Source organism: Odontesthes bonariensis, chromosome 5, assembly GCF_027942865.1.
Source record: "Odontesthes bonariensis isolate fOdoBon6 chromosome 5, fOdoBon6.hap1, whole genome shotgun sequence".
Taxonomy (NCBI): domain Eukaryota; kingdom Metazoa; phylum Chordata; class Actinopteri; order Atheriniformes; family Atherinopsidae; genus Odontesthes; species Odontesthes bonariensis.
In genome coordinates, this window is record NC_134510.1 from 20,389,794 (window position 1) to 20,403,300 (window position 13,507).

Sequence of the window (13,507 nt, forward strand, 5' to 3'; positions counted from 1 at the left end):
AAAACAATTAGCATAGGGCCAATGGCAGCTCCGCGAGGCTGTACTTATTCGTTAAATGCTAACATTAGCAAGCTAACAAGCTCACTGAAGCAATGCTAACACTCAGGAATGATAATGTTTGTGGTGTTCCCCATTCTAATACAGCAGGAATAAATATAACAAATTATTAAGGAACAACAGACAAGGTAGGCAACCTTGGTTAGAATATCACAACATTTCATTTTAGTATTACATATCAGGCTGGTACACTAATTTCTGATGACACTGACACAAATTATTGTTTAAGACAAATAACAAAACTGTGGACCGCCCGTGCATTTGATCTGCCTGTGATCTCACATTTCCCATGACAATCAAGACAAGAAATGATGTAAACTTCTTCTTTGTTTCTCTCGATTGTGTTCCTGCTCTGCATTCTAGACATCTCCTCTTCATTTCCTCTGGATTTCATTTTATTCCAGGCTCTATTTGGGCTTTGAAAAGCTCAATCAGCTGTTCCCACATGCAAACAACTTTCCTGTTAGCATGGTTACAGAATCACCAGCTCTAATTACTCCAGCTGCACAGAATCCAAACCATTGCAGAAAAAAAAGTGTCCATGGCTACTGCAGCAAGCTGTAGTTAGTGTGGTCCCAACCTAGAACAAATAATATAAGCATATATTATATATATTACCATATAACTTGGATCCTGCTGGCTCTTTGCCAAGGCTAAGAGACAAAGTACCTTCTGAAAACTGCTGGAAGATGTGAATCGACACTATTCACTATACCTGCTAGGACCATCACAGAGACCAATACTCTGATGTAGTAGCAGTGATCCTAGAGAGGTTTGGCTTCAATATGAACAACACAAGGAGCTACTACCATAAGACTGCTTAACGCACATCCATCCATCTAACCCACATAACAACAACCCCCCATTGACATGGACAATACTCGCACATCTGTACTTTACACACTTCTGTTTGTGCAATTTCCCTTAGGCTGAGTGCAATATTTTTGCAATATTTTAGCAACACTTTTGCACTAAGTGCATTTTATTTATTTTTTTATATTTTTTTATTCCAAGTGCTGGCACATAGCACTTCAATACCGATTTTATATTGTACAGTACCGTATAGCTTAAAAATTTAGTGATGTTGACCGGAAGTCAAGGAACGACATTTCGTTGTCAAGACTCACCTGTGTTTTTTGTGCAATGACAATAAAAGAAAGTCTAAGTCTAAGAAGGCTGCAGGCCAAGATCAGGGCAACATAGTGTGAGATTAGCAAGCTATCAGAACAGCAGGAAGGTGCACTGAAGAAAAAAACTCTAAGAACCAACAAACTCTCCATATCTGGGGCTCTGCAAACTGCCAAAGACTTCCAGCTCTGGCTATCCAACTGAGAAGATACCCTATAGAAGCAGAGGCCAGGAGAATAAATAGGATGATCTCCACCAAATCCATCCAAAGTGTATTCTTGGTGGCATTGTGATGAGAATAGTCTCGGGACTAAGACCGAACAACACTGGAACAGCATGTGGCCGCATCACACAACCTCAATGTTCCATTGCTAGAGGATCTCCCAGAACAAATACCAGTGACCTTAACGGTAGCAGACATCCAAGAAAGAGTCTCAAGCACGAAGAGTTTTGCGCCAGGCCCTGACATGATACACATGTACTGAATAAAAACAGGGACTGCATTTCATAGATGCCTTGCAGCAAAAATGAATGAACCCAGAATGGTCAACCCAAGGTCACGCAGTCCTAATCATGACCTGGCTCGAGGCACATGGAAGCTCTTGTAGGGCATCGTAGCATAATAAGTAGGTAAACGACTCCGGAAATGAGCGGAGCCCAGAGGGGAACTGAAAGTAACTCCAGAGGAGCTAAACACCTGCTACTGATGCACAGAACCATCAACTGAGAGTGTAAAAATCAGACATACGAATGAATGCACCTTCTGGACTGACCACAAGAAAGCTGATGACACATGGATACTGGAAAGCCTGGAACTGTGCAATATCTGCAGAATTCTAGGAGCCTCGAACTTCGACTGGAAGTTGATGGAACAGTGGACGACAACCCTGAAGGTCAATTCCAAGCCAACCACCAGATCAACACCAATAGCTAACCTATATATCGGCCCATTAAAGCATATTTATGGAAACATATTGTAAAGAATAACAAACATTAAAAAAGCTTGCTGGACACTGAAAGGAAAAAAACTACAAGACAAATAGAAAAATACACGCCAGTTTTCTGAACATATTAGAATCTAACTATCCATTTGCTTTAATTCATGATGGTTTCTTTGTTTTGTTTTTTTAAAGTGCACCTTTATTCAATTCCATCATGAGTCCTTTGGAAATGCTGACTGGTGACTTTGAGCTTCCCAGGCATAATCATATAAAACGTTATTCTTTAAAAAAAAAAAGAAAGGAAAAAGAAAAAGGCTGATTCATCTGAGCATGCCTCCAAAGCATTTCCGGTCAGTTATATATTCAATCATCACAAGCTTTGACAAATTAAGATGGATGCATTTTTTCGTCTCTTTACTGCAGAAAATAAATAGCCGGCCGTGATGGATAGAAGCGCATTCTGTAACATGCACAAGTAAATCACTGTGCACCAGCTCAGCAGAAGAGTTAATTGGCAACCTCCAGATTGTGGAAGCACGTCACATGTCTTCCCATGCAGAGCCGTGACAGAGGGGCTGCTGCTGCCTCCTGGAAGCTCTGAATACACACGCCTGTCACGCGCACAGCTTTTAAACTAGTTCGACCACTTCTACCGTTTAAGAGGATAAAGCGTGATATTTGCCTTTCACAGAGACAAACAAACCCAAAGAGACCGCACAAACACCGATTTAATGAGGAGCGCAATTAAAAGGAGGCTGACAATTCTGCTTACATTTTAATAAAGCTTTCAGGGCGCAAACACCTGAAATGATTACCAAATATGACACTTCAAAACAACTTTCATATGCAGAAAGCAGTCATCAACATCTGTTCGGTACAAGTACACGTGCGACTTTGGCGGCGTCTTCTTTTTCAGGAGAGAGCTGCTGTCACTGCGAGCCACACCTTGAGTGGAAGATCAGGGTTGTTGTTTTTTCTGCTGCTAAACGAGTAGGCAAAAAGTAATTATGCATCTTACCTCTGCATATATGCAATCCTTCTCGAGTATGTACCCCTGGCACATGCATGTGCTAAAAGCTTTTATGCATTTGTACAAAGTCATATTTGGAATGTTAAAATTCTCTTTTTTTGGCCCTTTTTTTTTTACAATTTTTATTTTTTGTGCAGTCACACCGTGAGCAAAGTGCTACCTGAAGTGCATAATTACACGCGGAGGATGAGCAGGATGATACAAAACAGCGCCGGGCATTTAATAATTGCTAAAATACTCCTTTGCCCAAGCAGGTTTCATGAGCCAAACATTAACATCCGTTTTGTGGTCTAAATAGACTATTTCATTAACACTTGAATATGATGACAGCCAGACCAGTCTCTGAGTTGAAAAATCATTACTCTGAAATGTTAATAATGCCATTAACGGGAAAAGGGTGTAATGATGTATGATGGGTTTGTTTCCTCTGTTCGGAACACCCCACAATGTCACAGTGGCACGCAGCACTCTCACCATACATTATACTGGTCAATTCAATCACCTGAGAAATCTGTTTCTGCAGTAATTTGGTAACAAACACTGTCATCCGTCTCCTTTCACTGATACCCACATAGTCTTCTCATCATGATAGAGGGAAGAAAGTGTGCAAACTTCCTGCTCCTTTGTCTCCTTTTTTAACTCATCTCGATTTGAGGCTATATTCTAGGCATTGCTCCGACTTTGGAAGGCTCAATCAGCTGCCCTCACATGCAAATAACTTTTCCCATTTGCTATGCTCATGCATCATAACAGATGTTAAAAAAAAAAAAAAGTGCCTGAGTAAACAAAAGCCATATCTCTGAAACAACGAATGCTGGAAATTGTTATTGCCATAGCAAATCTAGGCTTTTCTTTTAAGCTAAAAAAAAAGAATAACCTTGAAAACAAAGTTTCTGCCCTCAACCACGCTGCTGTTTTCTTCAAGAAGAGCTGTTTCACTTCAGCTGCCCCAAAGATTGCTGCTGAGTATTACTGTATTTCCAGGCAAAGACAGCAGTGTATGAAAGACTGAGGACAGTGCTTGACTGTGTGATTTGGCACTATGCTCCCCTCATTGCGGGTCAAGGATGCTGGCCGCCTGCCAGGCCAAACAAAATATAATCCCATCCGTTGGTAAAGCCAGGCCTCGCCTGTCTAATCCCATTCTTCGCAGCCTAGTTGTGTGAAGTGCTCACACTGCATTCGCCGCATGTGTTTCTCCACTGGGTTGGAAAAAGATGCCGCTGGTGGGGATGAGCCACCAAGGTCTGTTCATGGGACTTTATAACACACATTCCATGACAAGAAAATGGTAGATAAACCATAAACCATGGGTTTTTTTTCTTTAAAAAACACCAACAAAGAGGATTCAAATAGTGTAACAGGCACTGGTGATTTCTTCCGAGCTGATGTTCTCTGAAGGCTAAGCTACCAACAGCAACAATTTGCAGCAATAATGCCAGCCTGTGAATACTAAAGCAGCAGCTTTCTACCTCTGATCATCTGCACCTGTCCCCAATTATCCCTAAGTAATTGCCTCGCCGAGGTAGCAGCTCTTCCTGTAATGGAATTTGAAAAGGTAATGTGGCGTTCTCCTGGTACGTCTGAAGGTCTTAGCTAAAGAACGATGACACTGAAGGGAACGGCACTCTGGAATAACATCTTATTTTCTCCACAACAAAGATTCACAAAGTTTTTTTGTCATTTCCCCACAAATGCAGTCCTGTGAAACCTCTCAGTTTGGTTTAGGTCAACTATCGTGACAAACGACAGCCGCTGATCACGGCTTGATCTCAAAGATAATCAGCTGGTTAGGTGAAGGCAGAGAAGAGAAGGGCACGCGGCAACAGGACAGAGAAGGAAGGCACGAGGCAAAATTGAAAAAGGATTCGAACGGAAAGACGAATGGATTGAAGAGCAGCGCATTGTTTTCTTTGAGTAATTCCAGCTAATCACAGCTTTGCTGGCTGTAAGTAAAGCACGTGAGTAATTCCTGTTTCAGAAATGCTTTGTTTGCAAAGAGCCAAAGCGCTGGAGTATAAACACTCACAGCTCAGTTTCTCATCCAACAACCTTTTTGATCGTATAAATACTGTTTCAAGGGTTGCGAACCCAGACAATGCCAACTGTCCTACAGCATTAACCACAGGATTAGAACTGTATGTACAGATACTCATTACCAACACTCATCACTGGCTCAGAGTGACTCTGCATGCTAATGCTTACAGCTTGATGACGTGTTGCCAGATCTGCTGCATCACTCATGAGAGTTTAGTTACTCACCCCTTTGAAGTTGCTCATCGCCTGGAAGTAGACAAGGTAGCTTTTGCGGGGGTCCAAGGGGCTGTTCCAGTAGCCATTGTAAGTGTGATTGTCCCCAACAGTGAAAGGACTGGCCTCCGGCAGACTGCTGGGTGGCAGCTCAGCCGTGTAGTAGTGTGGCGTGCCCCGGGCCTGGGCTTCGCTGTGCGACATGGGCAACGGGAAACACTCCTGAAGCCCCAGCTCCCGTTTCACTTTCTTAACAGTCTCCTCTTCTACCACCACCTGGTATGTGCTGGAAGTAGGAAGGATGTGCAACTTTAATAAGCCGTCGGCGGTATGAAAATAGAAATGAAGTTTGCAGCGGTCTCCTCACCTAACAGGTGCTCCTCTGCCTTGAGCGGGGCGCAGCAGCACCGTAATTGTACTCTCGGTTTCGCTCAGGGGGGACGGCATGTCTCCGTAATCAAATGTTGGCGCTGTGGTCAGAAATAGAGACAAAAAAATTCCACATAAACAAGTCCCACCATGATGTGCCAAGAAAAACGTAGCCTGATTGGATTTGATCTTATCAAAAAGCCCAGTCCATTCTTAAAATTAAGACTAAACATATTAATACACCCACTTTCTCATATTGTATACATTGCTTGACTTCCTCATCGAGTCGTGCTGGATGTAATTCCAATTAAAAGTCACAGAAGTGAGGCTAAATCAGACGTTTTTTTAAAAGGATTTGGTTAAAGTCCTGCTCCTCCCTGGAGATGGCGGCATATTTCTCTTTAATATCAGCAGTCAATTAGTAAGGGGGAGGGGGAGCAAACCATTCATGAGGCATAGATAATTATCATGTTAAAAAGCAGTTTGCTAATACTGCAGCAGAAAAAAGCTGACATCACACAAGGTGTGGCTTTGAGGAAAACTGGATGTGCATTTGTTGACGTTCAACGTCTGTGGCACTAAAAGTCAGTTTGATGCCCGCTGCCAGTTCCAGAATCTGTCTGAGCGATAATAGTGTGTTAGCCACGAACGTGCACACATCTGAATGTATATATGTGCATGCGAATGAGGCAATGGGTGTCATCAGATACTCTGAGGTAGTGTGTTTATTTGAAGGTGCTGACAGTATTGGCTGTTGAAAGGGTTCATTGTTTGCAGGCTGCCAGTGCAGATTTAAGAGACGCAGAGTGTAAGTGAATGGTCTGCGCTGTGGACCAGTGAAGAGGAGGAAGAGGATGATCTGCACAGGCTCCAAGACAGGTGCATGAGTTCTCTCTGACATGCAGCCAATAAGACACGATTTGTGAACTCAGTCTGTAATCATAAACTAACCGGACCTATTTGTAAGGTGATAGGGGCCGAAGTATAGAGTGGTCCCGCTGTGTGTTCCTAAAACCTGTAATCCCATCGCCTAATATGTGAAAACACATCACTTAAAGGAAATAACGACATAACATCTGAATTCCCAACACTGATAATAAGCTCTCGGTAGTTATGTGAAGTTCCCAGTAATGTACTGCATCATACATAACTGTTTCATACATAACAGGCAACGGTGTCTTTGGTGGTGTTTTTCCGCTTCCTGTGTTAATTTGCATCTGGACGATGAGGAGGTGACAGTATGCCACTCGTTTGGTAAAGCAGTCAGAAATAGGTCATTAACTCATGGCGTAGTGTAGTTTGGGGGAGGAACACACGGAGGTCAGAAGAGAGAATACCTAAATCCCAATTATAGCACATGGTGGTTGACATCTGAGTGTTGCACACGTAGACTTTGCATAAAATATGGAAGCAGCCACCTCATCCGAGATGTAAAGTCAATGAGGAAGTGCCTTTAAATAAAAACTGTGCAACAATAACTGACATCTAGCAGTCAAGTTGGATATCTCAAATAATGTGCACTCAGCGTGGCAAGATCAGACACATGATTAGTCTGGTAACTTGATTGGCTGAATAGATATTAGATACATATATTTCTCCAATCGGGTTTCCAGTAACACCCTCAAACTCCATTATACTCTCTCCGATCATTACCAAGATATCAACAACCACAAACCAAGGGGGGGATGTTATATTCGCTGTATGCATATTCTATGTACAGTCTCTGATTATCCCTGCATTGATAACAGGCACTGATGGATGACACAGTTCTACGATACCACACAAGCACGGTCGGTGGTGTTCGTACCTGAGATGTTGGTGGTGATTTCAGTAAGGGCAGTCTGACCAAAGCCCTTGGCCGTACGTGCTCGCACGGAGATCAGGTAAGTCGTTCCAGGGTGAAGGTTGGAGAACATGTGGTAGGTCTCATTCTTTAGCTTGGACACTGTCCTCCTGGGTCCTGGGACGTTGATGCCTGGATCAGATGACTCAATACTCTGGTAACTGATCTGTTTGCAAGTGAGGGGGGGCAAAAAAAAAAAAAAAACTTAATATATGAAGAAAAACATTTAGTTTTATTTAGTCAAATTCAAGTAAGGTAATCAACTTGGTGCACAAAGGGCTCAGCACAAGTCGTTCGATATAACACACTTGATGCAGAAATAGGTGTGATTTTTCAATGGTTGTGCTGATTAGCCATCGTGGGTTTATAATTTTACATGAATAGAACCTAAATAGCATTGGCACTGCACATCAAAAGCATACAAGCAACCTGGACCTTTCCAAAAAAAGTATTGCGAGTGGTAAATAATCACCAAAGACTCTGGGCAGCCCACATTAAAAAAAACACACTCAAGTCTTTATGGGTAAATTGAACTATTATTGATGCAAAAAAGCTGTGACGATCCTTGAAAAGTGAAATCTTTGAAAAAGTTTTTTATTCTTCCAGAGGTTGTCTTGCCTTGCACGAACCCGCTGAGGATTTCCACTTAAATTCTTTGAAAGAAAAGAGAGCTAAATGTGACCTTACCGCAGTCAGGGTGAGCATATTAGGATGTACATCAGAGCTGGAGGAGATCCACTCCACCTAAAGGGTGAACGCACACACTCACTGTGTACTGTTCATGCCCGCACCGCACACAGAAGGTATCTTATACATCAAACCCACGGCTTTGCTGATTATCATAAGAGGAGTTTAATGCCCGCTCATGCCTCCTTGGTGTTGAGTTAGAATTATGATCTATTCAGTGACTAAACCCAGATAGACGGCAGCCTTCAAAGGCGTAAGACTCCAGACAATGCACAGAACAATGAGAAGGGCCGGCAGGACAGCACTGCGGTCAATAGGCTCAGGTCAATGTGTTAAGGCTGAGTTATACTTCTTTTAACTGCCCTTGCGCTTGCGTCTTGCGCGTATGTTAATGGCTCGAGACGTTTATACTTCATTTTGCTTTGTCGGCGGTTGCGTGTGCTGCGTGGCGATTCACTGCCAGGACAGTAGGTGGAGTAGCGGGTTTTTTCAATGACAAGCCTACTATGATGAAAGCAAATTCACCGCCAGGAGCTCTTCGAGTGGATTCATGCTTCTTCTTCTTGTAAATAGCCGGTATTTTGTCAGATTTTCCACACCTTGGGGGTCTAAACGACTACTTTCTCGCCTGAAAATGTTTCAAATGTTGCTATAGTTATATATTTACAGAGTTTATAGCTTAAGGGAAATCAGCTTTTCAGGCTGGCTGATTTGGGCTCGGACAGGAGTGAAGTGCACTGTGTGTAAACGCTCTGCATACTGTCAGATCGATGAGTGCCGTTTTCAAGTAGTAGGCGGTTTCGAACACAGCCAGTGGCTTGTGCTTGCGTCTTGTGTAAAGTTTAGAAAATTGAGGTGACACACGCAAGCACGCAAGGGGGGACTTGCAACCGCGCAAGGGCTTGCGTTGCGTCTTGCGTCTTGCGTTGCGTCTTGCGTTACCGACTATAAACCAGGCTTTAGTCTGAGAGAAATTAAGAGGATTTCCACAGCTCTCTACAAAGCTTTCTCTGTCAGTTCAAGAAGATAAAGCATGCTGCTGAGTTCAAGATAATAAATAAATAAATCGCCCGTCCTCCACTTTATTTGTCAAAACAAAAGTTCCCATTAAATAATATCCTCGAGGCAACTTGCTAAAAAAAAAGGGTCAAGAGGGGAAGATTTACTTTTAGGACTGGAAGGCAGGCCTACTGATTGCTTACCACAGACAGGGGGTTTTACAGTAAATATAAAATCATTATCCAGCTAAATGGAAGCCCTACAGCGCAACAAACGCATGCCAGTTATTGATTAACGGTGCCAGGCTCCTTTTCAGTGGGACTAAAGCCATGTTAAGTCCAAGCCCTGTGCACAAGGTCGCTGAGATTGTATCCAATCCCCGCTGCTGTTTTTGTTAAATATAGGCACAGTGACCCGTGCGCTAAAGAGGCGGGGGGGTAGTTGGTGATTAAGCACACAACTGTACTGAATCTCTTTTTGTGCCAGCCATGCTGAAAGTGATTCACGGAATGGACGGGGAAGTATTTTTCCACGCAGCACAGGAAATAACTGGCATTATGTAGTGTCGCTGAAGATTAGCTCGTGCTGGTGGGAAAGTGGAACTGGACGTAACGACTATGTGATTGTCGCCTATCAGAAGTAGGGTTAAAGTGGAAAAAGTTCACAAAGTACCTCGGCAGCACAGAAAAACTAACACCCCCAAATGCTCCAACCTCGCTTTTTAGAAGATGGGATACTCTTCATTCTCTCACTTAAATCTAAAGATTGGGTATGTTTGATGGTATTGAGTATAATTAGCACCTCTACGCGTGTCAAATCGTCATCGAGAGGCCACATACCTGTGAAACTTTTACTAAAACTGTGAGGACAAAGCTGTACAAAGCAATGGATGTTTTCAGGAGACAATTTTGATGGAGAGCACTGCAGGGGGTGAGGCTTCCATAAACAGCTGCATTAATTTGCCTAGATGCCTTGTATAAGAAGTGATATAATGTCAACTTTTAGTCCCCTCATTTGACTTCTCAGAGAGGAGTCGTATTTCTCCACTGTTGTGTGCATGTTTCTGCTGAGTTTTCAAAAGATACTGCCAAGGTTTTCTTCCTCTTCTAGTTTTTCTAAAGTCAGAAATAGAAGCAGCAGTTTGATTGAAAAGCGTGTTTGAATGTTGCGTAAAGCATGTTTATGTGCGCTAACCTAGAAGGCAAGGTCAGGTAGCCAAGGGCTGCCAACTCTCAAGTACTGACACTCATGCCATTGTCACTACTCTCGCGGTGTCATGCCAAAAACCCATTTTCTCACACCGTAAAAAAGAAAACACACACTCACAACTTGATGGCATTGGAAGGGTGAAGAGACGAGACGAACGCAGCAAACACAGGATGAACGCAATCAGAATCATCAAGGTTTTCAGACCAGTCGGGAGGACAGTGAGAAATATCCACTGGAGATAACAGCTGCTTTTGTTCCTTTACTTGTCTTAACTAGGCTGACTTAGTGCAAGTTACCGCAGTATGTTGCTGAAATTGATGTAATTCGACAAGTGCAACACCGGTCATTATGTTAACATTTCGTTTGGAGGACTTCTGCCCCAATCCATGAGCTATTTTCTAGGCATAAGTGAGAGTGTGTGAGCCAAAATGGTAAATCGTGTGTGTCTCTGTCGCTAAGACTCACCTTTTTTCTCCACTTTTCGTTTCATTCGTATAAATTCCTGCTCGTGTTATTTTCACTGACTTAGTGAGACAGCAGCGACCTTCAGGGTTTAACACTGCGTAACCTGCTAAATCGTATAATGATGTGTGATTTTGTTTATCTAAATTGGCTGGCCGGATTTGACCGTGGTCTAGTTCCTCGCAACCCACGACCATTTTAGACTACATTATGTTTTTAAAAGAAAATTCTAATATGAAATAGCCTTTTCTTCCAATGATAAGGCACCATCATCTGGATGGTGGCTGCTTCTTCTCTTAATCCAAGAGGTTGTGGGAAATTTGTTTTAAATGACTTTTTTTTCCATGTATCTTTACATATATATATATATATATATATATATATATATATATTTTCTAAGCAGGAGCCAGAGACAAACTACTTCAGTTAGCCTCCTACAGTAGTAATAAGAGATAAATGCACATGCCCCACTGGGTAAAGGGCAAAATTAGCTGAAGCTGAATTAGCCTACAAAAAGGTTCACCCAAAAGTTAAAGGCAGTATCCACCAACTCTGCTGAGTCTAGCCCTTAGTGTTACCGCTCGCACAGCGACCAGAGTTCGACCTAATTTGGAGAATTTTGGACATGTTTATACTCCAGTATCTTACAATACGATGTCAAGGTGGCGTTGAATCACTCTTCGTTCTGAAAGTCTTACTTACAGTTCGATTGCATGGACAAATGACATCCCTGCTGCTCGGACCACATTTGCAACTCAAGCCAACAGAAGCGTCTCCAAGGGCTCACCTCGTATTGGGTAATGAGACCGTTGGGCTCGACAGGCTCCTCCCACTTCAGGAAGATCATATCGTCGAGAGGGGTGAAGGTGAGCGACTCTGGTGCTATGCCTCCGGGAACTATGGGAAATCGTCAAAGCAAACATTTGTCAGGGAAATTGAAGTGCTGATCCCGCTGTGATCCTGTCCTGTCAATATCACAGGAGGGAATGTCACGGCTCGGAACATTGCATCACGTGAGACACAGAACGCCAGATAAGACAACTGCTTGTTGACGGACTGCATAAATCTAAGTCTACAGCGCACAAGAGAAAGAAAAATGGTGGAATGATATTGTAATTTCATACCGATCTTTAGTCAAAGTTGAAACATGATGATGAATATATCAGTTGCTTGCTGGCATGTGTGAAAGGACTGTGAATGTCTGAATGTTCCACTTTACATAGTTTTCTGGAGCTATACAGTTGAGCTCGGTGTCCCCACGGTCTGTGTGAGCACTCTACAGAGGAAGACTGCTATGTAAGATTCAGGCCTGAGGCTAAAGGACGAGCCTAACAGCTGAGCCGACTGTTTGTTTTGACATAGTCTGGACGACAAAGTTGCTTCTTCAGACTCATGCAAAGTACTCATGAAAAACACATATTCATCATTATCTAGGCAGGGGGAGAAAAAAAATCTCTTGCTTTCTGATCCTCTGTTGATCTGCTATCTCTCTCTGTCTGGATGTCTTTCAGAAAAGTCTCGTTTGATTTGATTTCTCCCTTAGCCATGCAGACAATATGCTACAACGGAGGAAAAATAGGAGATAAGAGGCACAGAATCCTATCCTGACTTTCCCCCCCCTTCAGGTTATTTTCATCTGGAAGAAAAATCTTCTGCAATGCTGATGCAGCCTAAGACAGATCAGTCTGTCGGTCACTCCCTCAATATTAATGCTTAGAGAAGAGATGAGAGGAGCTGCTGGCAAGAGGTTTGAGAGGAAACTCACCAAATGTTAACAGAAGCCGATAGATTTATAGATTTGTATATTTGAACTACTTAAACTCACACCATAGATGGAGAACAAAAGTCCGGTCGAGGGGAAGTTTCAATCCTGGATAGTTTCTATTTTGACATTCGCCGTGAGAATATTTAAACAAATGAGATATCGTGTTCCATTTCACAAATCACACTCTGATGATAAAGGCCTAGGACCAGGCCGCCGTCAAACACTACACAAGGACAATACTCGGCCTGTGTGGATCAAGGCTTCGGAAAGGAGAATAGAGCTGGATGCCGTTTGGCCAAATTCACTGCATTTTAAAACACTAAAACTTTGAGCCGTCAACATTTCCTCCATAATCTGACATTTCTAAACGATGGGAAAGTAAGAAGGAAAAAGTTACTCCGAGGTTACAAGGGTGGTGTATAAATATACTCGATTAGCTGTAATCGGCGGGTTCAACACTAGCAGGGGTATCTTGTTTGGACAGTTTTTAAATAATATGGTGCATTTTACCTTACCTAGTGTCCCCTTACAGTGTGTTTTGGTGAGCCTTCGGTAGCCTCTATCTGACTTTTAAAGAAAGTTTTTTTTAGAAACTCACGATGGAATCTACCAAACTATAGAGAGTCCTGTAGACCAAGTAGGCTGTGTATTATCCTAATAAGCAATTAAAAATAAATCATTCTTCCGTGGCTCTTTTGTTTCATTAGAAAATAAGTGCCCTTGACATGGGTGGCCCCGAATGAGTTTCCATAGAATTACTTTTTTTT

General features: G+C 42.6%; 1 protein-coding gene across 4 annotated transcripts in view; it reads right to left on the bottom strand.

The window, feature by feature from the left end:
• Window positions 1–13,507, bottom strand: part of ptprub (protein tyrosine phosphatase receptor type Ub) — a 172,372-nt gene that overhangs the window by 40,147 nt on the left and 118,718 nt on the right. For all 4 annotated transcript variants that reach the window (XM_075465221.1, XM_075465220.1, XM_075465219.1 and 1 more), the window contains exons 9-12: window positions 11,763–11,872; window positions 7,583–7,784; window positions 5,774–5,876; window positions 5,419–5,692 (exon numbers count right to left, since the gene is read on the bottom strand). In XM_075465221.1, the coding sequence (XP_075321336.1) occupies window positions 5,419–5,692; window positions 5,774–5,876; window positions 7,583–7,784; window positions 11,763–11,872 (689 nt within the window). The remainder of the gene's footprint in view (window positions 1–5,418; window positions 5,693–5,773; window positions 5,877–7,582; window positions 7,785–11,762; window positions 11,873–13,507) is intronic.